The sequence below is a fragment of the Parasteatoda tepidariorum genome, chromosome 9 (genome assembly GCF_043381705.1).
Source record: "Parasteatoda tepidariorum isolate YZ-2023 chromosome 9, CAS_Ptep_4.0, whole genome shotgun sequence".
Lineage (NCBI taxonomy): Eukaryota > Metazoa > Arthropoda > Arachnida > Araneae > Theridiidae > Parasteatoda > Parasteatoda tepidariorum.
The window spans coordinates 82,923,526-82,942,045 of NC_092212.1; the positions used below are offsets into that span (position 1 = coordinate 82,923,526).

An 18,520-nucleotide genomic window follows, 5' to 3' on the forward strand; every position below is an offset into this window, starting at 1 on the left:
AGTGAATAAGAATTTGGAAAGAAAACTTTCTCCCGTATATCGTCCTTTTTATATACATGGCAGGCTAGTAAGTATGTTTGAGTTGAAGGCGGTACATTATGGTAAAGGTATTACCAATATAGTTATAGATGATGTTGCAGACTGATTCAGTGGCGAATGGGTGCATCGAATAAAGAAACCATATTTAATAACAAACAAATTTGATAAACAATGTGATATGGTGCGAAAGAGGGCTTTTCAAAAAGCCATCCAGCTCAATCCATTGCCTGCCACGTAAGTGATTACGGAATTATTGTGAGTGATTACAACGTCCTCTTTTAGTCAGGCAGAAATTCGTAACAAATGAACAAGTTTAACCTGAAGACGGGACATTAATGCAATATTGTTCCCAATAAAGTTTCAAATGTTGTTGCTGTTGACCTCGGCCATTAAGGCTGAGTGGGTTCGATTGTTCTTGTTTTCCAGGGGCGCCATCTATGGCCAAGAATTCAACTTTTGCCACACCCATACGTCACACCCGTTGAAAGGGCGGACTCATTCACGCATCCATTCATTCGTCCACAGATCTTAATTTTGACCTGAACCAGAGAACGATCAATATCCAATTCAGTACCCCCAGAGGTTTTGATTTGTTATAAGAACATGGAGTATTTTGCTACACGACAGATTTAACGTGAGCCAGTCACCATTTACTACAGGGAGAGTCTTCGGACGGCAGGATTCGAACTCCCGTTATCTCAAACGTGAGCCCAGCGCCCTGCCAACCAGGCTATCCCGGCCAACAAAATTGGAAAAGAACATGTTTAAACAGAATGCAATATTGTTCCGAACAAAGTTACGAATAAACACTTGCAGTACAAAAAAATTATGATAACAATGAATAACCCCTTGCCAGGGGTCGCCCGAATCCAGTTCGGGCAACTACTACGTTCATTATTTGTGATGCCCGACTTGACTTCGGGCAAGAGAAAAATTAACGTATCTATTTTGTGAAGCCCGAGCTGAGTTCGTTTCTAATTTAGGATACTTAGTTCACTATTTTCCTAATAGATGGCATTAGTGATCCTAAGTTTTCACCGATTACGACATTAGTCGAGGGAGGGAAATGTGGGTAGAGGGTTTGGGGATATACCATACAGTAAAAGATTTGTAAAATTTATGAATTGAAAATCATATTGTTGTGTTTTTATATTATATTATGCGAGTTATATTCAGAGCCGGATTATACTTTTCATAGGCCCTAGGCACAGCCGTTTTGGGCCCCTTCCCTCCTTCCCCCACTCCTCCCCTCTTTTCTTGCATATTTTTTTTACATTTTTATTAATTTGGATTTTAATTTTCAAATTTGTTCATCGAACTTTATCTGCAATAACGACATACTGCCGATATTGCAGTTGATATCGATAATACCATTATGATTAGTTCGATCGATAACTATGTAAACACTTCACGTCAACAATACAACAACAGTGAAATTGATAGTGAGATTAATTACAAGAAATATTTATACTACAAATAGCTTCATAGTTTTCATGATACTACTATGATAACTAAGTGAAGGAAATTAACATTGTCAAAAGTAAATCTTTTGAAATTATGAATGCAGAAGGAATTATGAATGCAAAATTATTATTGAAATTATGAATGCAGAAGGAATTATGAATGCAAATGCAGAAGGAGAAAGATCTTTCTCCAGATTAAAATTGATAAAAAATTATTTGCGTTCAACAATGAATCAAGATCGTTTGGCATCGCTCGCACTTATGTCTATTGAATACGACATTTTGCGTAGTTTGGAATTCGACAGCATAATACAAGATTTCGTTGAATCCAAAAATCGCAAAAAAGTAATATATTAGATCATAAGATTCTGCAAAATAATTTATTACCGAAAAATATTATATTTTTATTTGTATCTTCATAATTTTGTGCAAAATACACTTGTTGTTTTTAAAGCTAAATTATTTTCGTCAACAAATTTTTTTCTTCCAAGTTTTTCGTAGGCCCCTGAATTTCGTAGGCCCTAGGCACGTGCCTAGTGTGCCTATAGGTTAATCCGGCCCTGGTTATATTATATTTAGTTTCAAAATTTTGTTTAATTTGCTTTGTCAATTTCTTTTATTAATCATTCTTATTACTACTTTTCAAGAAGTGTTTCAGAAATATTCCAAAGAAAAAAAAATTAAATTTGGGAATAACGCTACAAGTACTGGCATTTTTCTATGCTCTTAACAAAAGTTGAGATATAACCATGTAGACTAAAAGAAGACGTCTATGTGGATGAAAATTCACAACCCTCTACGTTGTAGTTCATAGCCGGTTGAACGTTAAATAAAATATATCACAAATAGTAAGGTTTAAATTAGGAAAAACGAGCAAGATATAATATAAAATAAGGAGTTGCGTTATTTTCGTAGACATCTAAAATATTTAAAATAAAACTTGGGTAGTCTTTCTGCAAAAACTTGAAAACAATTCACCTTAAGAGAGAGAGAGTCTTCTATTTTATAGAACGTTCCAAAGCAACTCATTCTCAACGAGATGAAGAAAAATTTTCCTCATTCTCACCCCTTGCATTATTCATAATCTGGAGGGAAAAAATGAAGATGACACTATACTTAAGATTATCTTTTTGGAGTTTTCTTTACGCCTTAATGGTTAGAAGTGTTACCCATGAAGAATTTCTTCCTTTTTTTTTATTTGCTTAAAGATTGCTCTAACCATTGTCAAAAATAGGATGGAATATTTCACGCCGTAATTTCCAGGCCTCATATTTTATAAACGAACTCTACTTTAACCCTTATTTATGAGTTTTTTTTTTCCTTTGAAGAATAATATTCTTTTATATGGTAAGTCTAGAATGTTATGAAATATTACATTATACAATCTCTAGCCAAATTATTAGACACACTAAAAATTCGGTGTAAAATCTTAATTATTTGGTGATACTATACAGCTTTATTGTTTTTACGCGTGACTGAAACTGGTTTGCACTTGTTTACGTTAGTGTATTAACATTGCAAAGCAGTTTGTTTAAAATAAATACAAATAGGAGGTATATCAAAAATTTCGAATTAAAAACCATTACATGTATGTTTAAATATAAAAGTATTGCCTAAAAACTCGTGCAAAACATGTCATTATTAAAACACTCCAGTGCGTCTAATAATTTGATCTAATTATTATATTATACTAACATAATACCTGATATAATAAATATTTTATATTTATAGAATATATCGTCTAATTTATACACGAACGTAAACAAATGCAAACCGGTTTCAGCTGCGTATAGAATCACTGGTATAGTATCACCTGATAACTAAGATTTTTCATAGAATCTTATTGTACGTCTAATAATTTGGCCAAGGGACTGTAGACAAAAAACAATTAGGCATTTTGACAGTTGGGCACTCGCAAAGCAAACTTGCGTGCGCGCCCTGATTTTTTTTAAATACAAACTATGGTACAGATAAAATCACGCAGAAAACAAAACATAAATAATTATGATCTAAAAGAACTACATTTTATAGAAAATAAGTGGGAGGGTGCTGTAAGCGCAACAATTAGTAGTGAACTTGCTGGCACGGAAGTGTTAATTCTTTTTCCTTATTAAATGATTGTTTTGTTATATTTGATTTCATCAATGACTTATTTTCTGAACTATTGATAAAAAACCACTGAATTTACCTTGATGCTGATTTTTGAATCACTGATTTCATTGAATTTGAACACGGATCAAGTATCTTACGCAAAATGAAAATGCAAAATGCAACGCTATCAAATATCAGGGCTAAAGAGAATAGAAGGGCTGGTTCACTCCTTTGAAGTATCTCTCGCTGCGCCGATCCTCCGACGTCACTCTAGTGACGTCACTTTGGCGCAAAGCTCGCACTTTTACTTCAAGAACGGAGCGTTTGGCCTTACTAGCTCTAACTAATATTGGATCATTTCTTTTTGCGAGATATTCTAAGACATNGTACAAGAAAATTAAAGTTTATCTTTTATTTTCATTAACTTAGAAAAAAACCTAGTAAAGGAACACTTCCTTCACTGGTTTTTCATCGTTTGGTGATCCAGTGAATAAACACCCCCTTATCTCAGTATTTCATTATGGTATGATGCTTAAAAAAATAAAACGTAACTTCAATAACTATATTTTGAATTCCCTTTTTCACAGTGCTAAAAATGAAACTATTACATGTAATCAATTCCACTTCAAACATATAAATATAAACACTCACCTTATAATTTTTCAAAGAAACAAGGTGTTGCAGCGATAATAACAAATTCAAAATTTTTTCCAGAGAGGTCTATTTGACCAGGTAATCCAAAACATTGCTAGATGACTTCCTAGATGACTGGCAGTAAGCTATCGTTACCAATCAATCTAAAGAAAAACTTTCAAATTCTTATTTTTTATCAATATAAATGAAATGTTCCTTCACTGGGTAGTGTTCTTTCACTGGTTGGTTTACCCTATATCAAAAATTTCGTATAAAAACGCATTACATGCATGTTTAAATATAAAAGTATTGCCTATAAACTCATGCAAAACATGTGATTATTAAAACACTCCAGTGCGTCTAATAAATTGATCTAATTATTATAATATACTAATATAATACCTGATATAATAAATAGTCTATATTTATAGAATATAAAGTCTCATTTATAATCGAACATAAACAAATGCAAACCGGTTTCAGTCGCGTATAGTATCACTGGCATAATATCACTTGATAACTAAGATTTTTCATAGAGTCTTATAGTACGTCTAACAATTTGGCCAAGAGACTGTATGCGAAAAACAACTAGACATTTTGACTGATAGCACTCGCAAAACAAACTTGCGTGCGCGTCCTGATTTTTTTTTAAATACAAACTATGGTGAAGATAAAATCACGCAGAAAACAAAACATAAGTAAAACATAAATAATTATGATCCAAAAGAACTACATTTTATAGAAAATAAGTATTTGTAAAACCCTTTTACTGAGAGGGCGCTGTAAGCGCAACAATTAGCTGTGAACTTGCAGGCACGGAAATGTTAATATGTTGTATTAATTCTTTTTCCTTATTAAATAATTGTTTTGTTACATTTGATTTCACCAATGACTTATTTTCTGAACTATTGATAAAAAAACCACTGAATCTACCTTGATGCTGATTTTTGAATCACTGATTACATTGAATTTGAACACGGATCAAGTATCCTACACAAAAATGAAAATGCAACGCTTTCAAATATGCGCTTTTAAAAAGGAAAGATCGACTTACTTTATCTAGAGGTTTCAGCGCGGGTTGCCATAAATGGAACAGCATCGCTCATCCTGGTGACCAACTTGGCTATAATCCAAATCTAGCCAAAACAACAGTTAAAATAAATATTGATTTTTTTTTCTTCATAAAAATATATATTAAACTTATCAAGTAAAAATTACTATTTTTTTCATCCATTTTTTTCATAAAAATANATCCTGGTGACCAACTTGGCTATAATCCAAATCTAGCCAAAACAACAGTTAAAATAAATATCTATTTTTCTCTTCCTAAAAATATATACTAAACTTATCAAGTAAAAATTACTATTTTTTTCATAAAAATCATTTTTTTCATAAAAATAATTGAATTTATAATCAACAAGCTTTAAATTGTAAATAATATCTTGCTGATTTCTGCCAATGGGATACTCTCAACTCAAGAAGAAGTAAACCGTTGATACACAACCACCAGACCTATGACCCCAGCACCAGCTGAATACTTATAAGCAAAGGGGCGTATTCTAGATATTGCTGACAAATGTCGATAGCTTAGTCTCTACACATAAGTTTTAAAATGTTGACTAACGTGAAGTTAATTAAATACAACTCCTTATGGCATTAGTTAAAATATAATTTTGTTTTGTCTGCGTCTTTTATTTAGCTTAGATTTTTATTTTTTATGCATTTTACTCATATCGTTATAATTTTTCGTGCTCTGTGAATTTGAAATCGAGATTTGGACACTTTGTTGAATAATTAGTTTGTTTACATGGCTTTGTGCCTGTCTGAAATAAATCAAATCTTTCTTTGTTAAATTTCTTCTAAATATTTCGTCCGATTATATTTCGTTTTCCTCCTCCATTTAACAACAAAATAAATAAATGTTTTTTAAATTTCTTTAGGGCTACAGTTTTTATTTTAACAGACTATCTACATCTATCCTAAAAATTAAAAAAAAATGAGAAAAACCAAGCAAATTAAGAAAATCAATAAGTATTATTTACTACGAATAAGCTGCAAGTATATAGAACTCATAAAATAAGTTGAAGAAAACATAGACAAAGTTACAGAATAATGAAAAAGAGAAGAAAAAAATATTTAAAAAAAAGGAAAGAAAAAATTAATAAAATCCGGGAAAAAATGTCATACGGTTATATCCGCAAAAAGGAGTGCTTTCTAATATATGTTTCTAATTTAGATTATTTATATTATTTGCTTCGGCCATATTGATACAATATTAGAAAACACTTTAGTTGTTATTTTTAATAACTGCATAAACTTCCGCAAACTTGGATTAAAATATTTATGGAAAATCTGAAAGTTTTTATAAAAAAAATTGTTTTTTTTTTGCCTCACGTTTTTTTTATTATAACTTTATAAATATTCAATGAAATTAAAACAAAAATTCTGGAGTTATTTAAAATTAGTTACAAAATTGTTGATCTGAAATTTTAAAAATATTTGTCAAAAAGAATAGTATTTAAGCTATGAGATTAAATACGCAAGATAGGATTATTTAAGCTATTTCTTTTATACTGCACATGCGTAAAACAAATTTTAAAAAAATTTTCTTAATTTTGTAATGAATCATATTTGGCAACTAATGAAAAAAGTTTGATTTGAATATCTTAAAAATTTTAAAAATTTTTGCGCAATTTTCTAAGTAGTTTTTGTACTCTTCAAAAAAGAAACTAAAAACAATCAGGGGTCTTCCACAAATTTTATTTTGTGTTGTAAGACAACATTTAATGGCAATTATTATACCTTACAATAACCGTTCAGAATCCAAAATTTGATAGTATAGTGAAAGAAAACATACTTTTATGGGATTAGGTGATACCCCACAATAACATTCTTATTTTTAATAAATTTTATTTAATAGTACAAGATGAAATTGGTAGAAAACCCCTCATCGTTTTGAGTTTTATTTGAAAAAGTTCAAAAACTACTTAGAAAATTAACTGAAATTTTTTATATTTTTAAGTAAAATATTTAAATCAAACTTTTTTTATTAGTTGCTAAGTACGATTCACTACAAAATTACGAAGAAAAAAAAAGGTTTTTACTTTTTTTCTGCGCATGCGCAGTGTAAAAGAAGAAGCTTAAATACTCAGTTTTATCACTGAGTTTTCATCACTCTTACTCAGTTTTTAACGAATTTCTTTTTTTTAAATTTTAGATCAACAATTTTTTGATTAAATTTAAAATGCTCCAAAATTTTTGTTTAATTCCACTGAATATTTATAAAGTTATAACAAAAAAAAGAGACGAACGAATAAATTTTTTATAAAAGCATAATACAAATATATACTCCAGATTTACGAAACTTAATGTAGTTATTAAAAATATGAACTAATTAATCGATACAAATTACAAGCTTATAACTTGATTTTCTGGTAGAGGGTGTTCAAAAATACTTGTTTTCTTACATTGATGTAGCGCATACCGGGCAGTGACATTTACCAAAGCAACTATGTGATTGCTAACATTCACCGGAGGAAGTCAACAACCACAAATGTCAGTCGTTCACATTAACAAATATATGTTAAATGTTGTCTTGATTTTGTTTTTCTTTGGTCTACTACGAGAACAGCATTTAAGAAATGGACGAATAAAATTAAACTTAAATAATATACCTCTAGCAGTTTATTAAAAAATAAATTCGATTTTTATGATTTATAGATTAGATTGAGAAAACAATGTTGTTTTTTCCATTATCCAAATATTTCGTTTATCGAAAGTAAGTTTGATCACCATTACTTCGTACTATCGAGGTCCTACTGTATTTAAATATTCTTATTTCGAAGGGTGTGTTGAGAAATTTATACTCATGGAATTCTAAAGAAATCTGTGTAATTTAAAACATAATAGCTATTCCGCGAAAGGGCAGAAAAAAAAATCATTTTTAACCTTATTTTTTTTCCTCAGCATATAAATAAGGTTTGGCGTTACTTGTAAAACATTTAAGATGCCTTCTGTAAACGAGAGATATTGTTTAGTTATTTTTGTAAGGGAAAAAACAGATGCTCTGGAAATGCTTGAAAGGCATAACTTCCTGTGCTTTTATTTTTGTGTTTAAAGGAATTTTAACAACACGCTTTCATTTTTAAAACCGTGAATTTATTATACGTTAAATGCAAATCTTTAGAAAAATTTGGGATGAATAATGATTCTTTTTTGGATAATTTTTTTTTTGCATTTAAATATGCGATACAATTAATTATTTCAAAGTGAATAATGTACACAGAGACATTTTTATGCTTTTCAAATAATTTTTAAGTTTTAATAATAAAAATATTATTGACATAATCTTGGTCAAAATTATTTTTCTTGGGAACTTGCAATTAATTTTTTTACTCTCTTTATTTTACGTATTTATTGCCGATAAATCTTAAGATTCATTTGCATCCTCAAATCCTTAATATGGAGCATTTATCTGGAATCAGCTAAATATGGAACTTTTATTTGGAATCAACTGAACCTGGAGCTGTTTGGGAGAACCGTAAAAACTAACCATTAATTGACAAAAATGAGACTAAATTAGTTTCGGCAATAGGTACAAAGTATTTTATTTTATAACCGTCGTTGAACAGCCAACTAAATTTTGAGTTTACGACTCCCAATGCTCAACGCCGTAGTCTTGTAATTTTGAGCCCAATCCAGAAGACAAGGGAACTCCTGGATCAAGTATTGAGAGACATCTTGCCTTCGTGGAGTACTTATGAAGGTAGCAGTCCACATTTGCGTTACAGGGAGAAAAAGACCACGAAAATCTCCCGAGGTCTATAACTCATTATCAGTCGACTACTGAAGATATTTTACGTCAGCGCTGTGGTCGGTGCAAGCCATATGTGGAATTCGTATTGACCAGCCATCGCTGGGATTGGAACCCGGGTCACCTCATTACAAGGCGAACTCCCTATCCCGTAAGCTACCACGGTTATTGGTACTAATTGAATTAAAAAAATAAGCTATTTACTAAAAACTAAAATTGCTAGAGAAAATGCATTTATTTGTAATGGAGAAAGTAACAAATCGCCATACTATTGTTGGCATCAATGATGCTTATTTTCGGTAATAGGCACTATTGGAATTATTGCAGTTTTGATCTGTACCAAATGTACTCATGCGTACAAAGTATTTTATGAGTAATTTCGGTGCCTACCACAGCGGCAAATACAGGTTTTGCTTAATCTAATAATGTAAAGTCACTGTGAAGGGCAACAAATAATAATAAATAAAAACGTTGGAATTATTTTAGCTTTATTATTTTTGCCGGTATTTTTCTTTCAAATTTGAGTATGATTTTGTAATGTTGTTCACTTTAGTACTGATTTATTTATTCTTTTTTTGCACGAAGAAACGGAATTCAGCTTGTAATACGTATGTCACCGCGAATGTCTGAAAGCAAGAGAATGTCGACTTTCACCAATGAATGTCAACAATTACATAGTCGCTTTAGTGACTATCCGACATATTCGTTATATCCGATATGATATTAATTTATCCATTGAAATTATTTAACTTATTCGATATTTTAATATCTGCTGAGGAGAGATCAGCAGAAACATTATTGCTCAGAGAATCGGTTAAATGCATGCTGGGCAGTGGTATTTGATCTTAAAATATTGATGTAAGACATACCGGACAAATGCACACCGAGAAGGGGCACTGATCTTTTAAAAAAACATTGACGTAGGGCATACCGGGCAGTGGCACTTAACTAGACATAGTTATATTTCGAACATTTACCAAAGCGACTATGTGATTGTCAACATTCACCAGTGGATGACCATAACCACCTGTTTAGTTCATTCACAGTAACATATATAGAAAAATAACTGTTTCAGCTAATAAATTCTGTTAGTCTTTAAGTTTTGTGCTTGATTTCTTAATGTTGATCCGATTTATAGATTACTTAATTTTTTTTCCCCCAGTACAAATCACGGGTATTCATTTAATATAATGCTTTCTTGAGTACTAATGGTATTCAGTTCATACATCATTAAGTTATAAAATGCATAATAATTAGTTCTATTGCATTAATGCAATATTATTAGCTATCAATGATATTAGTTCTATTGCATTTCAGTGGCTCCTCAAGAAGTGAAAATAATTCTTCCAGAAAAATTCATCAGGGCTGGCGAAGAGCAAGGAGTCGTCTGCCAGACGAGAGGATCGAGACCTCGGGCACTCACATCCTGGTGGATCGACGGGAAGAAACTGGAAGGGAGCTCCGAACTTTTGGCCGACGACGGTAACGTAACGTTGAGCGCACTTCACTTCACTCCCACGTGGGCTGACAACGGCCGGTTGCTGGTGTGTCGAGCTACTAACCCTGCCCTTCCGAAAAAGTTGATGGAAACAGAAACGACTTTAGATGTGCAATGTAAGGCTTTTGTTTCTTGCATAGCATTAGTTCTCTTCAAATAGGGTAGTTTTGATTACAAGTCTTTGAGTCTTTTCTAATACGTCATTACTGTTCTTTGTCGCAGAGATCAAGGCCTCACTACCGTATTTGATTATGGGTTTAACATACATGTTGTATCGTATATCATTTAGATTCTATCTTCTACCTTTTCTGCTGTAATTTTCTGTTGGTCAACGAAATTTAATTCAATACGTTGTAAAAAAAAATTCGAGCTATATTGCGCTAAACTTTGGTTTTCATTTCCTGGCTACATAAAATGGTGATCAGTTTTACTATATATTGGTGTTTTCACCAGCTCCAAATAATGGGAGAAGGTTGCACCAAAAATGGGTATTTTGAAGAAAAAAAAACCTAAAAGCAGGGAAAGGTTTCACCAAAAATAAATGTTTTAAAGGGATCTAAAAGCGGGGAAGGTTGCACCATTATTAGGTATTTTTTAGAAGCTAAAAAGCAGGGTAAGGGTGCACCCAGGGTGTGTAGAGAAATTTTCAACAAAAAATAAGCACCTTTTAAGTACTTTTTAAGCACTATATACATTAACAAAATACAAAATAATTTTCAAAGACTTTACATAATCATGATAAAATAACTAGTTTCTAACAACAAAAAAAACTCCTTTCTTGATTAGATTTGTCATTATAAAATGATAAAGATATTTTTCGGTTCGATATCAGAGGGTGGAAATTGAAGCCTGAAATTGAGATGCAAATGCAGCTGCGTTGCACCTGCGAGTGCAATAATCTCACCGAACCTAGCTCACTTGCGGAATTCAAAGTAATTTATCAAACATATAAAATGATTGGCGCCTTTAAAAGCTACGGACCGAATTTAAGCCAAAATGAATTGTGGTCAAATGAATTATTAAAACGTTGAATAGAACAATGTGAAAAGCACGCTTTTGCTTAATCTGTGGCGAAAATCGACATGGTAAAGAAAAAAAATCTCATTTTCGAAAAGAGAAAATTGAGCACTTTTTAAAAACACCCAATAAAAAAGCACCTTTAAGGGCTTTTAAAAAACGGAAACCGAAAATAAGTACCTTTAAGCACTTTTTAAAAACGCCACGCACCATGAGCACATTCATCAAGCATTTTTAAAGAGCCAAAAAGCAGAGAAAGTTATCATTAAAACTAATCATTATTAATAATTTATAATAAAAACAGAAAATTGTATCATAAATTGATATTTTATTTATCCCAAATTAAGAGAAAAGGTGCTATCATAAGTGGGTTATTTAATTAAACCAAATATGGATCAGTTACACTTTAGTGTAACTTTTCTTTATTATTTAGTATGCAAAGTAGAGGACCAAATTTATATAAATTAAATTATAACTTAATTACCTAAATATATAAAAACGAAAAAANAGGAAAAAAATTAAAAATGCAATATTATATAAATTAAATAAAATTAAAATTCTTTTTTACATGTTATTTGTAAAAGCACCAACAGATGCTATAGAGTAAAGTACGACTAATGTTTTAAAGAAGAATTTAAGCTGAAGCAAATTCTTATTACTATGTATTCTGAAATTATTTTATTATTTAAAAAGGGAAATAATTCTTTCACAAATAAAAATTCATACAAAAGAGAAGACAAACATTGAATTGGTCAACCCCCAAACTCTTATTAACGAAACATTCCAATGTTAATTACATTGACCTAGGGAAGTAATTAATTTGAAGCAAATTAAGAAATGTGAAAATAATGACATAACTTGGAAATAATAACAAAAAAAATACAGATCCAGATCAATATTCAAACATAATTTATACATTTACAATCACCTTGATGTTTGTATACATAGACCGAATGTAATAATTTTTATGCAAAATAATAATCTTAAAATTTAAGTATATTATACTTTTTACATATTTATAAAAATCACCCAGCATTCATGAGAAAAGTACAAATATTCACTCAAAGCTATTCTTGAAACTAGTACTTTTGTAGTTTGAAAAAAACTGTTTATAACCCTCTGGAATTCTGGTAATTTCGGCAGAATAATTATTTTTATCAATAGGCTTTGCACTGTTCGGGGTATGGCTGCTGATAAACACACAAGCAGTATTCATGTCGATGGTATTAAAACTCCACATCATACTGTTTGTGAGGATTGTCTTTATAACTAAAGTTCTTCTGTTTCATAGAAGCAGATATATTTCGGAATAAAAAAAAATTTACTTTTATAATTAAAATAAAAGTTTTAAAAAATTATTTAAAAAAAATGTAAATATTATAAATACATGTGAAGTTTTTCATGATTCATTATAACGTTCGATTTATGCTTATGTTGTCTTTTCCCTCCCTCACAAAACACAAATGTGGGCGAAATTAATATACATAAATCTGCAAAAAAAATAACAATTCATGGAAAAATAAGTATTGAAAGCAAAGTTTCTATGAGCATCTAAGTTTTTTTATATTTAGATTTAATAAAAAAATACATATATTAAGTTTTTAAATACGATACTTTGTTTCATTTGAAATTTGTTTCGCTTAGTTAAAAAATATTAATAAGAAAATCCATTTAAAAAAAATTATAAAAAGAAATCAGTGTATTTCGAAATGTACCAAAACAAATCTTTTTCTGGTCAGTATTTTGTTCAAAATTTCAATAAGATTTTTGGTTAATTAAAAAAATAACACTTTGCTTTCTTTAACGCCAATATTGGGCACTTTCCTTGTTTTGTTTTTTCCCTACCTCGTGCGCCAAAGAGAAACCCAGTTTCCATGACAACGACTGCCTCTAGTGTTAATTTGAACAGAGTATAATTCGTATTGAAAATCTAACAACAAAGGTATTTAAGAATGTATAGACAAATATTCGTGTAATTATGTGACCTTACAAATGAAAATGAGCAATATAGAACATAAAAATCAAAACATAAGCATATTGATGAAAAGTTTTAATCCTAACAGAAAGTACACACGATTGTTTTTGTTCGGTAGAATGCAATTGAAACACGGACCTAGAATATTTTCACCATCAGTAAATTTGGCGGAAAGCTGTGCTGCTTAAGATTGCAGTATTTACCGTTTATTATGAACTGTAATTAATGCAAATAAATAAGAGACGTTTACTTACCTGTAGAAAAAAAAATAGACGATTTCAAAGACAACTTGCAAGAGATTACAAAACAACAACAAAATCGTCCATAAGTCAACAGTTATCGGTCGCAGTTTAAGCTTGTGCCTCTCATAGTACGAAAGTTTGGTGCAATCGATTGTGCTATGAACGTATTTTTCGATCATATTTAGCAATTAATGGTGCAATTAAAAACTTTGCACCAAGTATTGGTTAAACATTTACCCAGATTTTTTACAGTGTATATAATATTACACTTAGATACTTTGTAAAATTTTTTCTACTTATTATAACGTTATCCATCTTCAATTCCGTCGCCAATAGCCCTTTGTGCAACTCTAGTGCGACGTAAATTAACTACAACAACAACAACCATCTTCAATTCAAATTCTATCTTGAGCCGCGATGGCTCAGGGGATAGAGGGTTCGCCTTCGAATGAAGTTACCAGATTCGAAGCCTAATCATGGCTGGTTGATACGAATTCCGCATCCGGTATGCACCGATTACAGTGCTGAAGTAAAATAATCTCATTGGTAGACGGATCATGGGTTAGAGTTCCCTTGCCGTCAGGCTAACCGTGGGAGGTTCACGTGGTGTTCCTCTCCATGTAACGTAAATGTGGGTTAGTTTCATCAAAAAGTCCTCCACGAAGGTAAATTTCTACCAATGCTTGATGTAGGAGTTCTCTTGTCTCCTAGATTAGGTGTAAAATTACAAGCTTACGGTGTTGAACATAAGTAGTCGTAAACCCAGATTTGGGTCGGTCGTGCAAGAGCGGTTGTAAAATAAAATAAAATTGCTTAGTTGAAGTCTGCAATTGTGAATTCGTTTACTAAAATTAGATCTAAAACATTTCTCTCTTAAAATTTTATTTTAAGCCGTGTCCTCTCACTATTCTTTTGTTGTTTGGTTTAAATAGAGGTCGTTGAATTTTTTAGCAATTAACTTTGGATTTCGAATATCTTTGTCTCCAAAAACCACTAGATAGTTTACATTTTGGGTTCGTTTGTTGTTGATCAAACTATATACTTTTTGTCCTTCTACTTGATAGTCTATCTTATTGAGAAAATTATTCCAAGTTTCTCTTTTGGCTTCAAGTATTTTTTTTCTTCATGATAGCCTTTTGACGTCTCCATGCAATAACATCTAGGTGGCATTCCGTTTCGGTTTTATGATCAATTTTTCTCAGCTCTCTGTCCTGTTCGATCTCTGGTGACCTTTTGTTTGACGAAATATAGCTCATTCCAAATGTCATATGTTTTCAATTTTCCTCGTAGGATATTCTTCCTCCCACACTGAAGAATTATAGTGAAAGTCGGCACTGGGCCCATGTCCAAGAGTTCGTGGGTTCGATCCCAGGCCTGCCAAAGACTCCCCGTGTAGTAAATGGTGACTGATGCACGTTAAATCTGTGGAGTAACAAAGTCTTCTATGTTCCCATAACAAATCAATGCCTCTGGGGGTTCTGATCCTGGAGTTTCCTTGTTTTCTAGATTGGGTTCAAAATTACAAGGCTACGGAGCTAAACATTAGTAGTCGCAAACCCAAAATTGCGTCGGCAGATCAACGACGGATATGAAATATAAAATAAAATATAGTGAAAGTCGAAGTATAGTGAAGTTACGATTATTAAGTTACTTATTTTTGCTTCCCGCAGTGGACTGATCGTTAAGAAACGGTTCCCAGCAGATCACGGAAGTCAAGCATCACTGGTTACGGACAGTGCACGGGTAGGTGACCACTTGGATCAGTCTGCGTAGGAACTGAGGGTGTGCGGTATAGGTTCTCGTTAAGCTGCTCTACTGTAAAGTGCTAGACTTCGCATGCAGGTAGTTGGGCTGCTGAAGTGGGGGTGCCATGCCATCCCTTTAGCAGAGGATCAAAATTGTGATGGTATGTATTCGGACCATTATCAAGGATATTTCCCAGACCGTCGCCTATACCTTATTGTGCAGCTCTAGTGCAACGTAAAATAAACTACAACAACAACAACTTATTTTTTTCTTTAGCTGGATTTTATTAAGTTCCACATAATTTTTGAAGGAGGTTTAATGTTTTTTCAACTTTGTTGAAATCGAGGTCTTAAGCATTCTAACTGGATCACCTAGCAAGTATTTTTTGCATCGTTTGTTTCTGAAACTATACTTAGGTCTGGATCAGTCGAACTTCCTAAATAAGGGAAATAAAAGTGTTTGTATCATCTCTGTCATAAACTAATGCGTTAACGTCTATAAAGTCTTTCTCAATCAGCGCTAGCTGATTCTTATTGGTGTGACCCCAGTTTGGAGATGCTGCATTGAAATTTCCTACAATAATTGTACAGGATACGTAGCGTTTTTTAAAAGTGCTTAAAGATGCTTATTCTTGATATACGTATTTCAAAAGCCCTTAAAGGTGCTTTATTTATTCGGAGTTGTAAAAAGTGCTTAATTTTTCTTTCTTTTAAAAAGATAATTTTTCTTTACCGTGTCAATTCGCGTTATAAATTACAAAAAATGCATGATTTTCACTATTTTCTCTGCAATATTTATCAGAAACTAGTTATTTTATCATGATTATGTGAAGTTTTTAAAAATGTTTTTGAATTTTATGCTTATAAACTATAAGAACTTTAAACGATAGAAAAAAAAAATTTTATTGCTGCACAGTTCCTAATTAAAACAATTTTGAATTAGGTCAACGTATCTAGGTTAAAATTGCTGTTGCTTGGAGGGCTATAAATACCGTAAACTTTGAAACGCAATTTCTTATTCCAGAAGTTTATATTTTTACAATTTCTGATGCGTCATTACTGTTCATCTCTTTCACCTGTATGAAAGATCACTTGTTTTTAACCTGTTTTCGCTTGTTTTTTACCTGTTTTTTTCACCAAATTTTTATTGCAACCGCTGGCTATCGTATTTGAAACTAAAAATTTAATATTTGACGTTCATTTGTAATATTTCTTTTATTTAATTTAATGACAATTTCTAATATAAATATCTTCTGCTCACGTTTTTTTACTCGAATGAATCGTTAGATCTTTTCATGATATAGAGTAAAAGAACAGTCGTTTTGTAATATTTTATGGTAGAACATTCAGGAAACACTTAGAGTTTGCTTTTGTATTGTCCGTAGAATTTATTAAATGTTCTAATACAGACAGCAGAAGAGGAAAAAAAATTAAAAGATCTTATTTTGTTGTCTTTTTCAACAAAGGAAAATTGATGGCAACGATACATTTCGAAGATTTCGTGTAAAAAGAAAGAAATATGTTTCCATTCGAGATTCCTTTAAGTCGTCGTCTGAGATTTCATTGTTACTATGGAAACATTTTTCGCTTTGAAGCGTCTGATCGGTCGGATATGAAAGAGGAAAAAAAAAGATAGTTTCATCCCATCTAAATGGAATGTGAGTCAGGAGAGGTTGAACTCGTTATTTTTGTGATGTTCGCAAAAATAGGGGAGGTTATGTTTTATTTAGGTATCTGCCAAAATATTTCTCATCGCAAAAGGAGAAGCTATTGCTATCGACAATCGCGATCGATTTACTTAGAGTAATTTCAATTGTTACAAATCGACGGTGAGGTTTCAAATCTACAGAAACCTTTCCAAATTATTAGACGCTCTATAAGATTCTATGCAAAATCTTAATTATCAGGTGATACTACACAGCTTTATTGTTTTTACGATACTGAAACCGGTTTGCACTCGTTTACGTTTGTGTATTAATTGGTTAAACGACACGATATATAATAAAAATTCGACTATTGGACAAATTAGATTGTATATTATACAAATATAGAATATTTATTATGTCAGGTATTATATTAATTAGACCAAATTATTGGTCAACGACAGCGAAAACGACCTCAAAGTCCTAAAACTTAAGAACTGGAGGGGAGTTGCCATGGACAGAGGGAGCTGGAGAAGGCGTGCTGTTGAGGCAGCCAAGGCCTGCAAAGGGCTGTTGCGCTCCTGAAGAAGAAGAAGACCAAATTATTTGACGCACTGTAGTTTCTTAATGCTTGCATGTTTTGCATGAGTTTATATGCAATACTTTTATACTTAAACATACATGTAACGGGATTTTATTAGGTATTTTATTATTCTAATGTGGTGAACCGGGTTTGAATCCCAGCGATGTCTGGTCGATACGAATTCCGCATCCGGCTTGCACCGACCACAGTATCGACGTAAAATATCCTCAGTGGCAGACGGATCATGGGTCAGAGTCTCCTTGCCGTCAGGTTAACCGTGTTAGGTTTTTGCGGTTTCCCCTCTCTACGCAAATGCAGGTTAGCTCCATCAAAAAGTCCTCCACGAAGGCAAATTTCTCCCAATACTTAATTCAGGAGTTCCTTTGTCTCCTGGATCAAGCTTCTAAATTCAATAGGTTTTGCTCAGCGTAATATGATGTAATGAAAATGAAAAAAAAAGTGAGAAAGAAATTGTAAAGTAGAGCACTTAATTAGAGTATTAGCTTTCGATCGAATAAGAAATTGGAACCCCAATGGCTCAGGGGATAGAGCGTTTCTGTTCGAATCCGAAGTGCTGACGTGAAGTTTCCTCAGTGGTAGACGGACCATGGGTTAGAGTCCCCTTGTCGCCAGGTTAACCGTGGGAGGTTTTTGTGGTTTCTCTCTCTATATAACGCAAATGCAGGTTAGTTCCATCAAAAAATCCTCCATGAATGCAAATTTCTCCCAATACTTGATAGAGGAGTCCCCTAGTCTTCTGGATTGGGTTTAAAATTAC

The 18,520-nt window shown here is 32.1% G+C and overlaps 2 protein-coding genes across 2 annotated transcripts in view; one reads left to right on the forward strand and one right to left on the reverse strand.

Annotated features, from left to right (window-relative positions):
* The window catches only part of LOC107440357 (protein tyrosine phosphatase non-receptor pez), a 190,635-nt gene extending 176,802 nt beyond the window's left edge, over positions 1 to 13,833 (reverse strand). The window contains exons 1-2 of the mRNA XM_071185889.1: positions 13,784 to 13,833; positions 5,281 to 5,362 (exon numbers count right to left, since the gene is read on the reverse strand). The gene's annotated coding sequence lies outside the window, so the exon portion shown is untranslated. The remainder of the gene's footprint in view (positions 1 to 5,280; positions 5,363 to 13,783) is intronic.
* LOC107441370 (nephrin) overlaps positions 1 to 18,520 on the forward strand; it is a 101,423-nt gene that overhangs the window by 68,398 nt on the left and 14,505 nt on the right. The window contains exon 5 of the mRNA XM_043050478.2: positions 10,357 to 10,653. Within this exon, the coding sequence (XP_042906412.2) occupies positions 10,357 to 10,653 (297 nt within the window). The remainder of the gene's footprint in view (positions 1 to 10,356; positions 10,654 to 18,520) is intronic.